Source organism: Spea bombifrons, chromosome 13 (assembly GCF_027358695.1).
Source record: "Spea bombifrons isolate aSpeBom1 chromosome 13, aSpeBom1.2.pri, whole genome shotgun sequence".
NCBI classification, from domain to species: Eukaryota; Metazoa; Chordata; class Amphibia; order Anura; family Pelobatidae; genus Spea; species Spea bombifrons.
Window position 1 is genome coordinate 18,919,078 of NC_071099.1, and position 18,468 is coordinate 18,937,545.

An 18,468-nucleotide genomic window follows, 5' to 3' on the forward strand; every position below is an offset into this window, starting at 1 on the left:
AACTTTTCTTCCATGTTTCTGCAGGCTCACTCTCCCCTCAGGCACGGAGCGTCTCTCCCCATCATCCCCCATTCGCTTTACACCTTTTTTACCAGATTCACTGAGCCACGCTCGTCTATATCCCGTGGAGCAGAAGGAACCTCCGCCGTGGTACTTATCACAGCAAAACATGGCACAGCACCTGGACTACACACCATATGACAATACGGGCAAGATGGCAGCAACGTACGCAATAAAATGTTACCCTCAGCCTGCGCATCTAGGGTATTACCCTGATCACACACTCGCCTCACCATGGACGGGTCACACACAGTACCATCCTAACCCAAATCCTACACACTTTACTTGGATTCATCCACTGCTGGAGACCAGGGGGAAGGAGGAAGACCCCCGGGACCAGCCCACAAACTTTGCAGGATGTGAGGAAAGCAAACGGAGACGACTGTCTCCTTACAGCTTGGACGGATCCACGTGTGACAGGAGCACAGATACGGCCTACTGCGGTTTCTTCAGCCAGTAAAAAAGATTAACAAAAACTGACACCATCGACAATTACCACGGTGGAACGCTGGCTTGCTGACTGTTATCACCCCATGCCAAGGACATGCCGGCTTCAGTGACACTTTGCTGGTCATTTGGCAGGCAGGCACAGTGCAGATATTGTTGTGTACAGTTTCCAAGAAAATTCAGTAATAAAGAATGTTTTATACACATAACTGGTTTTATTAGAAACGCTTACATCATTAATGTACACTTCTGGGTTCTTCATGTACTCTTCTCCTCTGCACTTTGTTCCTTGATATGTTGCTCCAGGTTGCTGCAGAGTTGGGTAGAATGTTGTGCAAGTAGAGAGCAGGTCTGCGCTGCCATCGCTGAGAGCGTCCCCACAACCTGGCCCTGCAGGCTCTCCAAACTAGGCATCTTGGCGTAGGCCATCACTCCCTGACGGCTCAGCAACCTCCGCTCTATACAGGCTCCTGCAGGGACAAAGCGGACGCGTGGGGAGAGGGCAGAGGAAGTCGCAAACACTTTGCATGGGGAGAGCGCAGCCTTTATCAAGCAGAGGAAGTAGCATGGGGCCGTGTCCTTCAACCAACAATGTCCGTACTTACCCAAGAGCTCGACCTGAGGCACCTTTCGTACATTCTGCAGCATTTCCTTTACTTTAACATCACGGCTCACAATTAGGAAAGTTTGTCCTATGAACAGCGGCTCCATTGCTTGAAGCTGACACTGGACTAATGACTTCTTTACCACCTGGAGACAGAGAAGCGTAAGCAGGGCTTAGCCACCATTTCTAGCCTACATTCTTATATTATATACGGCTCTGGGTGCACCATTAGGTTTGCATTAACCCTTTTACATATCTTTCTCCTGTCCCTTTTATAATATATATATATTTTCAGTCACGGTACCTGATTGGGGAAATGCTTTATCTGAATCCCATGCTTTAGGAGTCCGTGCCTCAACAGGAGCAGATCCTCAGATCCAACAGCATTTCTCTGAAACACGGCCACCATTTTACATTCTTGTAGCACGGAGTTCAGCTGGCTGCACAGAAGCCGCACCAAGGGGTTATCCTGGGGAAAATAAAGAGATGAATTTATGGGTGTTTATTATATATATATCACGTCTACATGTTTACCTTTTATAGGAATGAATACAGATAATTAGTCCCCCTATCTAGTTTGATCATTATTACAGTTATAAAGACTTGATCATTGGTCTTTTCTTATATTCAGGAGCCATATGCCAATTCCATGCATGTTTAAATTCCCTTGCTGTATTAACCTCTACCACTTGTGCTGGGAGGCTCTTTCACGTATCTACCACCTCCTCAGGTTCCTTAGACTACGACATCTTGTCATAAGCCTGTTATTTGCTTTTTTGGCGCTCCTATCATCGTTACCTCTTCTATGTGAGTGCGTCTGCTCTTTGGGGCGAGACATTCTTCTGGGATAGCAGGTTTCGGAGGAATGTATTCTGTAACAGCCAACATCTTTTGCCTCTCAAAGTGCATCGCTTTTCTGTGACGTGTGACTGCTTTAGAGCCATGACGAACACTCTGCAGAGACGGGAGCCGTCCTGAAAGAGGGGAAAAACAGTAAAAACACAAAGAAACCATGCAGGTGAAAAAAATGAGGGTTTGTGATAAAACACTGCAAAAAAAAAGAGCCTGGGAGGAAAAGAGACACAACCACTTGCCCCCAAAACGCTCTATTTTACACAAACCCCGCTGAGTTAATATAAACCATACAGCCAATCAAACATTGGTTTGCAGAAACATAGTAGAGAACAGATTGGGACAACACGAAGATCTTAAACAAATATCAATATAATGAAAAAGTATTAACAATGACAACTTAAAAGAAAGGTAACCCAAAACGATGCGAATGCTAAAGATAATGGGGGGGGTCAGAATGATTATCAGACTTTACAGCGCAATATAAGATTGCGACAGCAACACCTGATAATACATTTCTGTCTCTATGCGCCATCTGCTGTCACTAAAAAATATCCTCCTTTACATACGAACAATTACAGCTAAAATATACGAATATAAGTTACAGTTATTTGTAGGCTCTGCGTGTAATAACCTGTCAGAGCTCATACGTAGCACTAAATGACTTTATGGACGAGCCCTTCTTAGGCTTCCAAAAGCCAGCAGTTCTTACAGCGCTGTCTGAAGCGTGTCCAGGTACATTCAGAACGCATAGAAAAAACATGAAACGTTTCTTTTTATTTTCCTGAAAAAAACACAAGACTTTGAATGGAATTCTGTTTGAAGTCATTTGTTTATCGAGTGATGATGTCACATCAAATAACCTCCTCGTAAGTATCTTGATGGAATACAGCGCAGTGTTATACGAAGGTGGTTACGTATAAATATATTCCGCTGCAAAGTTCGAAAGGTTATTTTACCACAATAATCAACAAAACGGTAAAATCAGGACTGTTTCAGTGAGACCACTTTTTAAAACTTTCACCACAATCGCCTGTCATGGATTCTCTCTTCTCTCGGGGTGAGCGAGCGCTCCACGTCTGTATAATTGGGTTATTTAACCACACGGCATTTTTTTTGTTTCATGTCAAATTGTGCCAGTGGTAAGCACCGCAAGCAGAACGTAAGGAATACACGGCAAGAGAAATCTTTAAAAACACATCAGGGGGTATTCACTAAAGTGGGAGCTTGCAGTACAGTTATCATCATCATCATCATCATCATTCACCCTCAATACTTTGTGTAATGCAACTTTAAATTATTATTCCCACTTTTTATTTATGAAGCGTCAAACTACTCGGCACTGTACAATTTAAATGGGGCGGTTAACACACACGTAACATATATACGTTAATACATACAGACAGATCAGGAGCGGAGAGCCCCGTCCACGAGCTGCCACCCAGCCTTAAGGTATTTTAGCTCAAAGTTAAATAGCTAAATGTACATTTATCTCATCTTCTTCAAATAAACTTACTTTATCCGACCAGGTCGCCCCCTTATAGGCAGTTGAGTGATACTGACTTTGCTCCACAGACTTTCACTAGTCAGAGGGATTTAGACAGAGGCATTCTATCGGCTACCACAAAGCAGTACTGATCACGCTACCATAAGAGAAATAGAGCAACAAACACAACCAACCCACTGCTGTCCGAAAACACTACGTCAAAAAGAATAAATCACTTATTTTTTGCTTTTTGGAGAAAAAAAAATCCACCCATTGGAGTATTTGATCGCTGCCGGACCTCTTTATGCGCCAATGGACTTTTGTTGTGACATATATAACATGACGATCGATGGCGACGATGATGACGGGTGTTACATCATACTAGTATTTGGCGGTTCTCCTCGGGGACCAATGATTGTCTCTGACAATCCATCCGCCCCATACATTCCTGCGTTAGACCAACGCGTGCCAACGGCCTCTTCCTTTAAGGACGTTAAAGGCACAAAAAGAAGCAATTTCTGATTTACAGGAATCATAGAATAAATCTCTATCTGGCATCTTAGAAATAAAGGAAAATCAGTGCAAGGTCCTTCGCTCAGGCGGCTCTGACAGCTGCCAATCATATAAGGTCACAGGCCCCCGGTGCAATCCGTACATTGCTCCGCCACCGGTCCGGTCCCATAGAAAACTATAGGCTGTTACAGGGGAGTATAGAGACGTTTGATTAAATGCAATTTAAAGAAAAATAACACCGGTAAGCCCGCGCATTATGAGACGACAGTGCATGACAGGTCACTGTGACACCGGAGGACCCCCACGCGTGGACCAAACGCCGCATTCCTCTGTCAGAAGATGTTACCGAGCCGTGGATTCAGATACTTCGCGCTACTACACCCTACACACGCATAACCCCCAAGCCCCGGTCACACGTACGAATGTCCGCTCACCTAACTCCCGGACAGCCCTCCGAACCAAGGCAGTCGCCATGTCACCGGAAGTAACCAGGAGAGAGAGTGGCGGCGCGTAGAATTGTGGGGGCTCGAGGTATCCTAGCAACCGGAGGATGCACAAATGTTCGAACCTAGCACAAGATAACGTAAATGTTCTTATAATTCACGGTGTGCGTGATGACCGATGTGACGGGGATGGCAGGGGGTGAGTATTTAATGAAATGCTGCCTTTTAAGCACTAAATCTACGAATAAATACCAATAATACATTGCGTACACGTAGATAAAATATATGTTATTTCTATATATCATGTACTGTCTTATTTTACCTCACTGCACCAAAGTATGCAATACAATAGATGGGGGGTTATTTTGCAAGTTATTTACCAATGGCTGCCGTCATCTCATTTTTGTGGATATTTAAATGAGACTCCCCAGCTTTACAGATTTAAACACAAGTTAATGAAATAGCACTAAGGAACTAAGTACGGGTTTGCAGTAACACAGGGGGTGGCGGGGAAATCACAGCAAGTCATTTCTGGGCTTTACGTTTTCTCCTAGAGAAGGCTTCTATTATAAGATAGCAGACAGAACAAATAAGAGGCCACCGAAGACCAACAGAAAGGGGAGAAATAACACCGGTGATGAGTTTGCCCTCAGCCATTAGCCGACCCACTAAGATTCTTTAATCTTTAGGGACACAAATCAAATGAATAAGGCTTGCTAGATTCCAACAATAATCACTTGCTACTTTGCCAATTTCATCCCTTCATACGAATCACTGAAAACGTGGAGGGACCCTAACAAAACAAACAAAAATGAAGAGATAAAGTAAAATTCAATTGGTTCTTTCACTCTCACCCTATCTCTGAACGTCTGCCTACCTTCTCCGCCAACTGATTCTGTGTCTTCTTTTCTTGCATCTTCTTCTTCTGTCTTCTTTCTTAATCTGCTGCCCCTTGTGTCTTCTTTCTTCGTCCGCTTCTCCCGCTACAGAGCAGAGGCTCCGGGCCGTCCTGTGGCTCTAACCCCCTTTGTAGAAGTGCACAGAGAGAAATGCTTCTCCTTCTCAGCGAATCGGTCTTCATTATTCTGTTTTTGCTGGCAAACTTCTGGAAAATGGTGGAGCTTCCAGAGGGTGACGGTGTGCCCGGAGGCTCTGCCATTTTGCTGAAGTTCACTGGGAGGCCATGTTCACGGAAAAAGCGGACAAAGAGACAAGGAGCAGCGGATGTAGAAAGAGGACAGAAGAACGAGAAGACGCAAGAGAAGAAGCGGAGCTGCGAGGCAAGGAGACTGCAGGGGGCAATTCAGGGCCTAAATAAAAGAATAGAAATAGTTAATATACCTCAAGGTGAAGATAGCCTTTTTAGATCAGTCCTCAATTACATTATAATTATGTTATTATGATATAGGTGTCACAGAAGCAGGTCACGACCAGCAATACACCTTGACTGCAATTGCAAGGAGGAACCTAGATCCATCATTGTGCCGTAATACAGAGGAAGCATTGTGAGTGGAGCAGTGTATGAGGAACGTTCGTGTTCCTTGGTATTATTATTATGTTCTGTTGATGAACCTGTATATTTTTAGTCACTAGTAAACCTAGAAACCGAGAATTTGATGACAGATGAGAACAATTTGGCCCGTCTAGTCTGCCCATGGAAAGACTTAGACCTTAGTTGGGATGTTTTTTTTCCATGCCATAATATCATATACACTCAAAACCCTATTTGTGTACTTAGAGTGGCGGGTAACTTTTGGCCCACAGGGCAACCCAACCAAATGTCCAAGTAATACAGTGGATCAGGGTTCCAACCCTAAATCTGAAGAACCCTGCAGTAAGCAATGTACTGTGTTACAATAATCTGCTTCCCTCAGGCTCCATGCAGTGCGACATCTGAGCACCGTCAGACTTGACAGAGAAGGAATAACAACCCTGGCTAATCTAGACGTTGTGCGAGAGGTGCGCAGTTTGTATCTCCAGAAGGTAACTACTCTCAAAAATAGCTAGTATCTTTAAGAGAAAACCTACTGAGTGACCCTAAACATCTTTAATAGGACTTTAAACTTAGAGACTGATCCCACCCAATTGTACCATATATTGGATGTAAATGATCTCATGCCAGTCCATCATAGAGGATCTGATCTACTGATGCTTTGTAGGGTGTGATAAAGCAAATTACGGCCTCAAACATACTGATTATGTATATTTTCTAACTAAAACCATCACAAATACCCAGAGGGGGACTTATACCATTGGTATATAAATACTGCATTAAGAGAAGCTTACCGTGTCTGTCACGTGAATAATATTTTGTTTTCTTTTAATAATTAGAACCTAATTAAGAAGATTGAAAATTTAGATGCACTCAAAAATCTCAGGTGAGTATATATATTGAGTATATATTATATATATATATATATATATATATATATATATAAAACATACTTCTGTTGGAGATGCTGACTACGTAGGTTAACCTGAACGCATCTCCTATGCAGTAGTATGCATGCGCGCATGCTCCCCGACAGCCAGCTCCAGCTCGTTGGAGAGTTACAGGGGCTCTCAGACATTTAATTCATTCTAAATGACTATACAGAGAAAGACCCATCTGTTCCTGAAAAACATAATTTGCGTGGGTACACTAAACATGGAGAAGGGGAATCATCAGCGGACAAAGATAGGCTAAAAATGGCAAAAAGCTCCAGTCGCTTAGGGGAGTAAAGCCGTTTCACAAAGGGGTCAAAGTACTTTTTGCACTCTGTTAGCGGACTTGTATAGGACCACCCTTTAACAGATAGGCCCCCTGCAACCCCATTTTTTACACTATTGTACTGCATGTTATTTTATTTGGCTTTAAAGCTGTTTGAAAAAATATTATCTTCTGTTGAAGGTTTTTGAGCCTTTCAGGGAATAGGATCGAAGAAGTTATAAACCTCTGTTGTCTGCAAAACCTGAAGTTTCTCGACTTGTCCCACAATTTGATACAAAGGATTAGTGCTGGTGAGTGTAGCCTATACCTTTCTGAATTGTGTGTTAATGTTTGGCATCAAACAGCTGAGAAAGCAATAAAAATTGCCAATATTTGAACATAGAGCAACTTCCACTCACTACCCGCGATGCCTCTTTTGTGCACAGGAGAGTTGCCCCTTGGATTGCTTATCTTGGATTTGACGGGGAACGTCTGCACCCAGAAAAATGGCTATAGGTGAGATGGAGTTGGACACACTGGGATCTCACCATGGGGCTCACTGAGTGACACAACAAGAATATCATAGGAGGGTTAAAACTGCTTGCACGCACAGAAATTATACACTGAACATGGCATAAAGTCGTTGATTTTTTTCAGACAGGAACTACTGGGGGCTTTGCCCCTTCTTCAAGAGCTGGATGGGGAGGTTGTGAGAGACGGATCTAGCCCAGAGCCTCAAATGAGTCATGAAGGAGATGAGGACAGTGACGGTGATGACATCAGCCTATGCGGAAACCCAGGTACTCTTATTTTGTAGCAACCTTCTGATGACATTTGGTACTCTTTGGTATCCTCTTCGGAAGCCTCTTCATAACCTGCAGGCCACCATGGAATTCACCTTAATTGTTTTAGGAGTAGATTTATATTTATCTAGAATTCAGCAATAACATTCTAGGGCCAAACATACCCTGGACTTTATAAGCTCCAGTAAAGAAAAGCAAAAAACAGCAATATATCACCTATTTTAGTTTGCAAGACAAGCTAAAGTGTAACGTGTATTTCATCTTTGTAGGAGCGCTCACCTCTCTGTCTCACGAACTGCTTAGACGGTCTCACCAGAGAAGAGATAGAGCTCTGAAAGAACACCAGCTCCGTCTGGAGGAGCTGAATGACACCCAAGATTTAAAAAACCCTGTTTCACCTGGGAGGGATTCTTCTGTCCCCTTAACTGAGCTAAATCCCTGCACTTCAGAATCATTAGATAAATGTAAGAAGGGCCCCCAAAAGCTTCACCCCAGGTCCTCTACTGTATGCAACAGTAAAGCACAATGTCACACAAAGGTGAAAAAGAACCTAGAGTCGCCAGTTTCATCTGAAAAAAATTCTGTAGGCACCACCGTCGCTGCCATCCAAGGGTCTAATGCTAAATCCTCTGTCAGAGCTAAGACCACATCAAATAGTTTTTATAAGTCAGAAAGGGGTTCTTCCTCAGAACAGAATAGATCAGGAGTTGGTCCAAACTTATCCTTACCTCGGAAAACGCCTCTAAGTGCTCATTATCCAAAACCGCACCAGACTGGCCCAAAGTCGTCTAAAACACAAGGGATGGCTGCTGCTTCTTCTCAACTTGATCGAAATGAGAGACAGACCGCATCCGCCCCTTCAAGAAAACCGAGACCTGTAAATGCCCCAATTCCATCGCAGCTCACGCAGAAAACAGCCGCATTGTCAACTAAACCGGGACTCAATCTTCCAGGGGGTAAAAAGAAATGATCCAGGGGTATGAATGTATTATGTATTAAACATTATTTATTATCTCAAAGCACCGGTCATTTCTGATGTTTCATAGTTCATATAATTTCCCCTCTGTACAATGTTAATTCCTTCTCAACGCAGGTTAGGAAGAGGTCACCCAGGTTTATGGAGTCAGTGGTTGTTCTATCTAGGAGTTTCTTCACCAACTCAAGATTATCAGCCTCCAGCTCCTTCTGCTTGACCTGTAACCTGCATTCAGAATCCTGTCAACACAGAGACAACGTTAGCAGCGATCTTAAATATTTGTTTCATCACTTAGTTTGAGGGTAGTTTTATTAGCCAGCAGACGGAAATGTATTAGCCAGCAGACAGAAATCTCTGGCAAAGGACCCTCCATGTTTCCCTGTCCATACCTCTTTGCCTTTGCAGACCTCCAGCACCCTCTGCTGGTGTATATATAACTCATGCCTTCGATCAACCTGAGTCTGAAACCGAGGCATCTTCTTGACAGGGTCATCATCTCCAAAGGTGGGTGATAGCACCCAAGGGACCTGGCCTACTAGTGCGTCAAAGACAAAAGGTTTGAACACAGACCTGCAGTAAATAGAAAGAGACAAGGTTTATACCTCTAAATGATATAAAACGAATGAATGTAGACATATTGTGACCGGTCACTCACCTCGATGGGTCTGGTGTGGCAGTCATCAGATGAATACAGGGTGAGTTGGGGCAACGCGGAAGCACGGATACCATACTGGATGTGGTACAGAAGCCACCAGAGTCCATGCAAATACCACTGTCCTTGTCACGCAAGATCTGTAGCATGGAATCCACTGTGATCTGCCCTAAAGATAACCAGATACTGAAACATGGATAAAGTATAGCTTATAGCAAGTTACGGGCACTGACATTTCCACTTTCAATGCTTTTCCTTAATTAAAGTCTTACTGCATCCTTCCATTCTGTGCCGCCGTTTTCCCTCCTTACCTCCTCCTTTCTCTCTCTCTCCTCACCTTCTTGCCGCCGCAGCAGTTCCTTTCCTGCTTTGTACCTCTTCTTTGCTGCCTCCATTCGCTCGGGCTGCTTTTCCAGAGAATACACAGCACTGAAGCTGAACTCCCCGTGGCCGTCCCACCATCCTTGCTCTACCGCATGCGAGCGAAGCTGTGGATGCTCCTTCCACGGAACCGAGACGCTTAACTGATTGGAAATATTCCGAACTCCCTCTGTGAGAGAGAGAAAAATAAAGTAGCACGCGTTCATCAAACACGTACATTTACCGCTACACTCTGGTAATGTCCATAGATCATGCAGACATCCATGCACACTAATATATGTTATCTCACCAGTAACCCTCTCTGCTGCCCAGTACGGCCCAGCGGTCTCCAGGACATACGCCTCCAAGCGGTCACACAGCAGGAACGTGTTGTGATATATGAAGGGCTCGGGTTCTTCCCTGCAGCTCCCCCCCTGGCCATAGCGCTCCAGGAGCTCGGTGATGACCTGCACTGCATCCTGAGCAGAAGAGGCTCGCTCCAGCGCAAGTCTGCAGAGAGGGACCGCAAACGGCACAGATATATATATATATATATAGACTTATCTATAAGGAGCCGTTACATATAGTCACAGGAAGTACATCCCACTGCGGAATATGATGTCACTTTATAAAACAATAACTTCTGGAGGATAACAGGAAGCCGGTTCAATTGCCCCATTTTTAGATGGTCTCACCTGACTAAGTCCATACCCAGTAGGGCCTCACCCTCTGTTACTGGTTCTTTGGTCCACACCGCTTCATTCCCAATACAGACCCCCGCCTCATTGGCGCCCATCTCTGCCCCCCACAACCAAGATGGGCGACTCAACAGAACCGCTTGAGTTTCGGGTGCCTGGTCCACCTCCAGGAACGTACACTGAACAAAGGACATTAATAAGCGTCAGCGATCTACACGGGCGGCTCACCGTTCTAACCCACGCATTGCTGTGAAAATATAAGTGCCGGAGCTCACCATGACTCTGGATCCTGGAGGGTGAGTGGCGCGGGGGTAATAAACCACCTCCTGGACCTCATGCCGAGGCCGGTCGGAGTTCTTCCCGAAGATCACAACAGGAGAAATAGAAGCCGGAGGCAGCGAAACAAAGCAGTCACACGAGCTGGGGCAACGGCCGAGAGACATGTTTCTACACACGCAGGGAAATGCGTTATATTATATATATATATATATATATATATATATATATGATCTACGTATACATTTACTTCTGACACCAATATTATGATTTATTGTTTTATATAGCACCATCATATTCTGTAGCGCTGTACACCGGGTAAACAGGACCAAATATAACAAGTATGCATTTACTTCTAACACCAGTATTATTATTATTTATTGTTTTATATAGCACCATCATATTCTGTAGCGCTGTACAATGGATAGACAGGACCAATATAACATACATGTACTTCCTGTGTTAACTTAGTTACACATCTGCCTCAGACAAAGTTAGTGCCCACTGGGGGCATTTATCTATGCACCCCCCCCATAATATTCACTCATCGACTCCCCAAATCTGTCCCTGCAGCTTCCCTGTGCTGTGGCCCGCAGTCCCTACAGCTTCCTTCTTCCCTGTGCTGTGGCCCGCAGTCCCTACAGCTTCCTTCTTCCCTGTGCTGTGGCCCGCAGTCCCTGCCTCCTGCCTGTTTTGCTTACCAGCCCCGGCTGCAGTAAGAGTTGCGCACCGAGGCCCCGAGTCACCTTCTAAGTCAGCTGACTGAGGAGGTCACGTGCTGCTGGCAGCCGCGAGCGGAAGTGAGTGAATGAACAGGTGCGCGAGTCCTTCGGGGTAGAGTGTGGGCACGGGTTATATGTGAGGCTTGTGGTGCACAACCGAACATTCTCAGCCAGCACAATAACCATTATAAGCCAGTGTATTTTCCTTCCTTCTGTTTGTTATGGATGAAATCATTAGAAACAAAACCATAGTAAATCCGGGTGCTTGGTGATGAATGTTAGATGTTTGCAGTTAAAAGTGGAGAGATGGGGGGTACTCTGCTCTGTTACCTACTAGCTGAGCCTGCACGTTATTATACGTCTTATGTATGTAATGCCGGTCTCAGGAGACCCGAGTCAACCAAATAGAATGGCAACCAAAGGCAGGGCCGGACTGGTGATGGGGTGGCCCTGGCACGTTAAGTCCGGTGGCCGCCTGATGATGTAAGTGCGGGTGATAGCCGGATACGTGTGTGGATACATCATGTTCTATGCGGCTGGGAATATCCACCTGCTGGCCGCACGCGCTGAAACCGTTGCCCGGTGGCACGTCGTCGTAATGTCACAAACTTTCAGAGGGTTCTGAGCAAGGCTATGTCATGCAAAGTATATGAAGTGTCATAGGTGTGATGACGGAGTGAGGATGGTGGAGTGTGAGTGTGTAAGTGAGAGCGTGTACATTTTTAGGGGCCAAAAGGTGTCGGAACTCCCCTGATTGCCAAAGTGACATCTCATCGTTTTTCCTGCAAGCTCCCTCCTTAGTAAATAAAGCACTATGTGTAAATGTACGCGGAACAAAAACTGGCATCTGGGGCACATTGTATTAAAATGCTTGGATGTGAAGGAAAAAGAAATTGTTGAGCAGTAGTTACAGTTACGTGTAGAACATTTACTACAAACACACTCTTTGTGCCCTGCGTCTGCATTATGGTTTGGGGATTCTTCAGCAGAACGCGGCGGCTGCTGCTCCGTCCTCTGAATTGTCGCAGCTCCCTCCAGCTTTAACTTTATAAAAACACCGTCAGCCCATCCCAGGATCATGTCCGCAGAGACCACAAATCCCACAGGAGACGCTGATTCATGGATTATATAGACTACTCACCATTTCGACGCCTGCGTTACAGCAGACAGAGCTCCCTCCCTTCCTTCCCCACCAAAAACACAAACTCATCGCAAACTAAACACATATTTTTATTTGTCTCCGTTAAAAATGATTAGTTCATTATGGGGGGGGGGACCTTAAAGCTAAAAGAGTCCTACCGGTGTATGCTGGGAGCGAGGACTCAACTACTTCTGATCATTGACTATGGAATTCATTCATTCATTCATTCATTGCCTGCCTGGAACAGATATCACCCTTATTAGCTATCCTCGTGATCTAATAACATCTCTGCGGTGTTAATCCACAGATCCTTTGCACTATACTCCTCTCTTTTTGTAGCACGAGTGTTGTTATATTTTATTGCGTTCTGAAAGTTTATGTAACTTTACAACCTTTTTTAATATGTTGGCCCAATAAAAAGCTTATGTAACCTTAGATTTTATTAGACCAACACAGAAAAAAACGTATCCCCATTAAATAAAGGCTGTTTTTGCTTCTAATAATAAAGGGAAATACTGAATAAAATGCAAACTGCTACCCCCCCCCCCCCAAATAAAGCAGGCATTGCCACTCACATACATATACAAAAAATATACCTATACCCTGTCCTAGCAAATCTATAGGCATAATAATATATGATTACTTGAACTTTTCTTTTCACGAGTGGTCCCAGAATAAGTTTGAGATACCAGGCTGGGTAGAGCAATATATTTTATATTAGCGGACTTGCAGCTAAAAAAAAATAACATAGGAAATAAACCAAATATTTATTTTTGTAAAAAATATAGCGTACTAGATTAATAGGAAGTTGTAATTAGCTTTTAATAATAGTATCAAATCTTTACCATTTACCAACAAATGATCCTGTATGGCTGCGATTATTTTAATACTTCCCAATGTTCCTTAAAAACACATTTCTTAAAAACAAAAAAATCAAATCACTCTCCCTATGATGTCTCCCAAATGTATGAAGTTAGAATACACGACAATCCTGTACATAAAAATAGCTACTGCAAGAATGACTCCAAATATTTATAAGATAATTACTCCACACCTTTTGGGGTATAATTTCCTTTAATATAAACTCTCTGGTAGTCCTGGTAGATGGAGTCAAATCGCACCCAAGGTCCTAGCTGGCAATGAATAGCGGTGCAACTATGTGGCGGGGACTCGTTTTGTGAATGTTTCCAGACTCCACTCTTCCGCTACATCCACGAGACACACGGATCTCTCTTCTCTTGCTCTTACCTATCCGTGAGTTGCTTAGGTGCTGCGTTATAAGATAAAAATGGCCCCAGTAGTGCGTTGGCCGGTGGGGAGCAAATGAAGGAAGATCTGAGCTGAACACCGGGTGCCTCAAGGGGAGTGCAGAGGGGTCAAACCCAAGAGCCTAGCCAAAAATGCCCCTTTCATTTAGGCAATTGTTAGGACATGGCTGATGGCTGCATGCTTCCCCCTAACCTACGAGCAGCACCACCAAGAGACAGAGGGAATAAAGTCCTCACGGTAGTAAAATGATCATTCCCACCGTTAAGGGAAATACCGCCCTCTACAAAAAAAAGAAAATACGGTAAATCAAAGAAAACATATAAAGATGGTAATGGACACTCCTATATGCCCCAGGAAATGTACTCTGCCACCTACCCCCCCCCGGTTGAGCCCATACACCCCCCCCCGGAAGAATTTCCATAGACGCCCATGAAAGTAACCCCAATGCTGCCATTAGGTTGTTTTCTGTTTTATATAGATGAAGAGATAACCAAATGATAGGCTGTCATGTAATATTTTATTTGTTTTTTTGGAATGTTGCCTATATCCTGCTTAATAACAGTCATTAAAGTTAAAGTCATTAAAGTTTCATCAGAACACAGCAGACAATGTTGACCATACATTATGCGGAATATTCTTCGCTGTCTTTTCATATAATAAATTCACAAAGGTCAGTTTTGGGGAGTGAGCTTAAGTTTTTAGAGAGTAAAATGTTTACGCCATGTGGAGCCATCAGTTTACTAGGCGGTGCGGGCGTAAGATGGTTTTATATATAGATGCGTTTATATACAGGACAACAAAATATAAAATATATAAACTGGTATTTTTTACAGCAATACAATAAACAAAACAGAAGTAATTATTGAAGATAATTTGGAAAAAGACAGCCCCCCCTTTAAACCACAGCTCCAAGTTTAGGGTCATAGGAGGTCTGGATCGACACCGGCTGGCAATCTGCTTTGAAAGTTAGGGTAACCTGATTTCTACTTTGGAGATGGTTATAGAAAATGATTTACTCTACATAAAACATGTAAAAAATACATCACATAAGTCACTCTTTAAAATAATACACCGGGGTGGAATTTTCAACAGCCGTTTGACATTGCAACACTCGGTTACAAACAATTAACACAAGGTTCCCTTTAATTTTACAAGTACCTGAAAGGCAGGCAACGTGGCTCTCTGGCACTCATATGGTTAATTCTGAAATTGTTAAATCTCCAAAAGAGAGAAATACAAATTTTCTCTGCATTGCACTAAATCAACTAATAATCGTAATAAACTACACGTGATTAATTACTGGCCGTGTCCCTATCTGACCCCTCACCTTTTTTTTTACCGTTTCTAATAAATTACACGGATTAGGCACATGTACCTAGCTGTACTCTAAGCCCTGGCCGGGGCCTGGTGCTTTATGGATAATCTACCACCTTGCTGCCGTTGACCATGTAGTAGTACACAGTGCTGTGTAACCTGGAGGTGTACGGTCAGTGGGTCGTGTTATAAGACCCCGCATTACAAATGCAGCAGTATGTGCCTGGGGTCCTAAAGGGTCTTTAATGCATCACAACCCACCGTCACTCATGTTGCCGGTACTGAAGATGTCTTTCATCCCTTGGAAGGTTCATTCTTGGAATGACGATGTGGAACATCAGGCACAGCAATGAGTTGAAGGACACAGGAGATACCGCATTTGTCGGATGTGGGTGAAATATATTTTTATGGTATCCTTGGTTCACCGTTGTGCATCAGCTGAACGACCCACACACCTTTTCAGTCCCGGCCTGGCTAGCAGTGAAGGGGTTAAGACAGCAGCGTGCAGGTCTTCGTTAGCAGCGTGCCGGTGCCTCTCTGGGCGTGGAGCTGTTCTCTGCCCGTATCCCTCCACACCCAGTTTTATAGGCACATTCCCCCATAACATGGGGAGAGTCAGTGTGCAGGAGGGGCAGCCCCCCACCCACAGATTAACGAGAGCGGAGGGCGTGGAGGGGTTAACATAGACCCCGCTCTACGGAATGCTACGGCAGAGATAAATACGACTGTTTTAGTGCAGAAACAAAATAGTAGCTCTGAACAATTTGAGTAAAAGGGACCTGCAGACCCTTCCCGGAAACCCCAGACCCGATGATGGGAATAATTGCCCTCGGTCTGCATTTGTATTCTTTTCCTTTAGGCTCCCCTCTCCCTGCACTAATTCTACACTAACGCTGCTCTCCCAGAAGTGAGAAAAACTTTGCCATGGGCTCGCTTTACAGCTAATATTTCTAATGGATTCTGATTATAAGTACTTAATCACATTATTGGTGGGAGCTGGCCTGGACTGGCCATCTGGCGTACCGGGCATATGCCTGGTGGGCCGCGGACTGACAGCGGCAGATCGGGTTCTGCGGGGTTCGGCCTCCGGCTGTTTATGCGCGGCTGCGTGAGCATAAAAACGTAATGTGTGGACTGTCGTATCTAGTCGTTGGCCACGCTTATGTTAATAGGCAGCAGCTGGCCTTAAAGTCCCAAGGCTGCCTCATTATCCCCAGTCCGGCCCTGAGTGGGAGAGAGGAGTGTTGTAATACATACACTTAACTCCCCATGCAACACTGCACCCACACGTCCTCACCTTTACATTGATAACCCTCGTATAACAATAACACCGCTTTCTGTTCCTCGAACCACGTTGCTGGTCAGCTCTCCCCCAGCTTTAGCGTTTTCCATGATCTTGTTCCCTTGTCATCCTCTTGTGCTCCTTTCCCAGTGAGTGCCGCGTCTCCCCTGCACTCACCCTAACACCATCACTGCTCAGTCATTTGTGCCTTCTGTCCCTGGAAACACTTTCCTACATCTATGTCGGGCCCTTTGCTTGGTATATACCGTGGGAGGTAGTTTGGGCTGTTGCTGCCGGATATCTACGCTATCTACAAAATAAATAAAGGCATGACAAAGCCCCTTATGCTATTAGTGGGGAGGGAATGGGGAGGCCACTTTCTAAACTTCTACAGTGCTGGTTCAGCAGATATCAGTTTGTGCGACTCCTGCTGCTCTCCTCTGGTTCGTTTTTGGTCTTACTGGCTGCCTCTGAGGATCCTCGGGTCTCACTCTCATGGGTTTTCATGTGCTTGGTAAGGTGATCATTGCGCATGAAGACACGGCTACAAGAGGGACAAGGGTACTTCTTTGCCCCTGTGTGGGTCTGAAGGTGTCTTTGGAGCTCATCACTTCGAGTAAATCTCTTTCCACAGAAGAGCCAGTTGCAGACAAAGGGTCGATCCCCACTGTGCCAGCGAAGGTGGGCCTTCAGATGGGACGTCTTGGCGTACGCCTTTCCACAGCCTGGAATATGGCAGTTGTGAAGGGTTTTACGTTTAGCCCCCTCTGCACTCGTACCTCCACGTTCAGCTTCCTGGCAGTTTGGGCACCGGCAGGCTGCTTGGGCCGAACTACGTGGCATTGCCCGTCGGGTTCCTTTGGGACGAGGGGACCCATCTGTGCCCTGGTCTGCAGAGTGAGATTCTATAGCAGGGTCCAAACCTCCCATGAGGTGAGGGGTAGGAGGAAGCATGTGTGGGGGAGGGACACAGAGCTCTGTGCCGTACCCTCCCAGAGGTGCCTGGTGCGATGAAGGACTGGGAAATCCTCCAGCACCCGGCTGCATATCCATCCAACCTGTGCCAACGTGAAGATCCCACCACGAAGGGACTCCACTCTCCTCTCCCGAGCCCCCAGGAACCGGGGGTCTAATCCAGGCCTCATATGGGTGGGACATCTCAAGGGATGGGTGCAGGAATTTGGAGAACGAGTTGTCCACGGACTCACGACTCGCAAAAGTCTGGCTCGAGACCCTCACGGAAGACAAGGATGTGTAGCGCTCAGCAGAAGGGTACGGGGAGTCCTGGACGTTCTCCTGTTGAATTGGGGCTCCTGGGTCAGGATCCGGAGACAGTGGGTACGACTTCAAGGAGAGGTCAGTTGTGGACGGAGAGCCTGGTGCCTCTGATGGTTGGTTACCCAGAGAGCTACATACGGCAGTCAGCATTGCAGAGATTGCCAGGCAAGTTTTATCTGTGGAGGGATGAATGAAACATTGTTACGATGAAAGAAACAACTCTTATATCCGACATAGACCCCCCCACCCCAGTAAGGATCACTGGTTCTATTGCCCTATACTTAGAAGATGAATATATGAGCCTAGAGACTTCTTTCTGCAGACCTGAACCTCCTGCAGCTCCAACCGAGGACCCCGTTCTTCTTGGTTGTAAATTGGTAGACTGGGCTCTCGCGCCAGCCATCCTGATTAGATGTTTTCAGATATACAGAGGAAATGTAAATATAGTTTATCTTTTATCCTAAATATCCCAGGAGCCAGCAGCTGTAATAAAGGCCTAAAGGATGCAAATTATAGTAATTACCGTCTGCGCTCTAACAAGAAGTGTAGGCGGATAGAGACCCCAAAGATATTAGGATCGGAAAGTATGGGGAACAGAGGTTT

The 18,468-nt window shown here is 45.0% G+C and overlaps 5 protein-coding genes across 5 annotated transcripts in view; 2 read left to right on the forward strand and 3 right to left on the reverse strand.

Moving 5' to 3' along the window:
• Positions 1-710, forward strand: part of TBX21 (T-box transcription factor 21) — a 7,385-nt gene extending 6,675 nt beyond the window's left edge. The window contains exon 6 of the mRNA XM_053452785.1: positions 25-710. Coding sequence (XP_053308760.1) covers positions 25-520 — 496 coding nt within the window. The 3' untranslated portion in view covers positions 521-710. The remainder of the gene's footprint in view (positions 1-24) is intronic.
• Positions 703-4,485, reverse strand: MRPL10 (mitochondrial ribosomal protein L10). Its single transcript, XM_053452926.1, has 5 exons — positions 4,397-4,485; positions 1,910-2,085; positions 1,416-1,580; positions 1,113-1,257; positions 703-977 (listed from the first exon to the last, which is right to left on the reverse strand). The coding sequence occupies exons 1-5, from the start codon at positions 4,434-4,436 to the stop codon at positions 766-768; spliced, it is 738 nt and encodes a 245-aa protein (XP_053308901.1). The 5' UTR covers positions 4,437-4,485; the 3' UTR covers positions 703-765.
• A 969-nt stretch (positions 4,486-5,454) lies between these two features.
• Positions 5,455-8,909, forward strand: LRRC46 (leucine rich repeat containing 46). Its single transcript, XM_053452786.1, has 8 exons — positions 5,455-5,752; positions 5,814-5,910; positions 6,280-6,388; positions 6,737-6,783; positions 7,296-7,405; positions 7,541-7,610; positions 7,752-7,894; positions 8,167-8,909. Exons 1-8 carry the CDS (start codon positions 5,455-5,457, stop codon positions 8,865-8,867), a joined length of 1,575 nt encoding a protein of 524 aa, XP_053308761.1. The 3' UTR covers positions 8,868-8,909.
• SCRN2 (secernin 2) lies at positions 8,886-11,073 on the reverse strand. Its single transcript, XM_053453168.1, has 7 exons — positions 10,859-11,073; positions 10,581-10,762; positions 10,196-10,395; positions 9,863-10,075; positions 9,529-9,694; positions 9,263-9,443; positions 8,886-9,112 (listed from the first exon to the last, which is right to left on the reverse strand). Exons 1-7 carry the CDS (start codon positions 11,024-11,026, stop codon positions 8,945-8,947), a joined length of 1,278 nt encoding a protein of 425 aa, XP_053309143.1. The 5' UTR covers positions 11,027-11,073; the 3' UTR covers positions 8,886-8,944.
• A 5,925-nt stretch (positions 11,074-16,998) lies between these two features.
• On the reverse strand, positions 16,999-18,015 carry SP6 (Sp6 transcription factor). Its single transcript, XM_053454092.1, has one exon. It carries the CDS (start codon positions 18,013-18,015, stop codon positions 16,999-17,001), a length of 1,017 nt encoding a protein of 338 aa, XP_053310067.1.
• Positions 18,016-18,468: the final 453 nt, after the last annotated feature.

Coding starts and splice junctions, on each gene's coding strand:
- MRPL10 (XM_053452926.1), bottom strand. CDS start 4,436: ATGGCGACTGCCTTGGTTCGGAGGGCTGTCCGGGAGTTAG. Junction 2,086..4,396: donor GAGGGCTGTCCGGGAGTTAG/GTGAGCGGACAT, acceptor CCCCTCTTTCAG/GACGGCTCCCGTCTCTGCAG. Junction 978..1,112: donor GCCTCAGGTCGAGCTCTTGG/GTAAGTACGGAC, acceptor TTGTCCCTGCAG/GAGCCTGTATAGAGCGGAGG.
- LRRC46 (XM_053452786.1), top strand. CDS start 5,455: ATGCTTCTCCTTCTCAGCGAATCGGTCTTCATTATTCTGTTTTTGCTG. Junction 7,406..7,540: donor GATACAAAGGATTAGTGCTG/GTGAGTGTAGCC, acceptor TTTTGTGCACAG/GAGAGTTGCCCCTTGGATTG. Junction 7,895..8,166: donor CAGCCTATGCGGAAACCCAG/GTACTCTTATTT, acceptor TCATCTTTGTAG/GAGCGCTCACCTCTCTGTCT.
- SCRN2 (XM_053453168.1), bottom strand. CDS start 11,026: ATGTCTCTCGGCCGTTGCCCCAGCTCGTGTGACTGCTTTGTTTCGCTG. Junction 10,076..10,195: donor GGCAGCAGAGAGGGTTACTG/GTGAGATAACAT, acceptor TCTCTCTCACAG/AGGGAGTTCGGAATATTTCC. Junction 9,695..9,862: donor ACTGCTGCGGCGGCAAGAAG/GTGAGGAGAGAG, acceptor GGTTATCTTTAG/GGCAGATCACAGTGGATTCC.
- SP6 (XM_053454092.1), bottom strand. CDS start 18,015: ATGCTGACTGCCGTATGTAGCTCTCTGGGTAACCAACCATCAGAGGCA.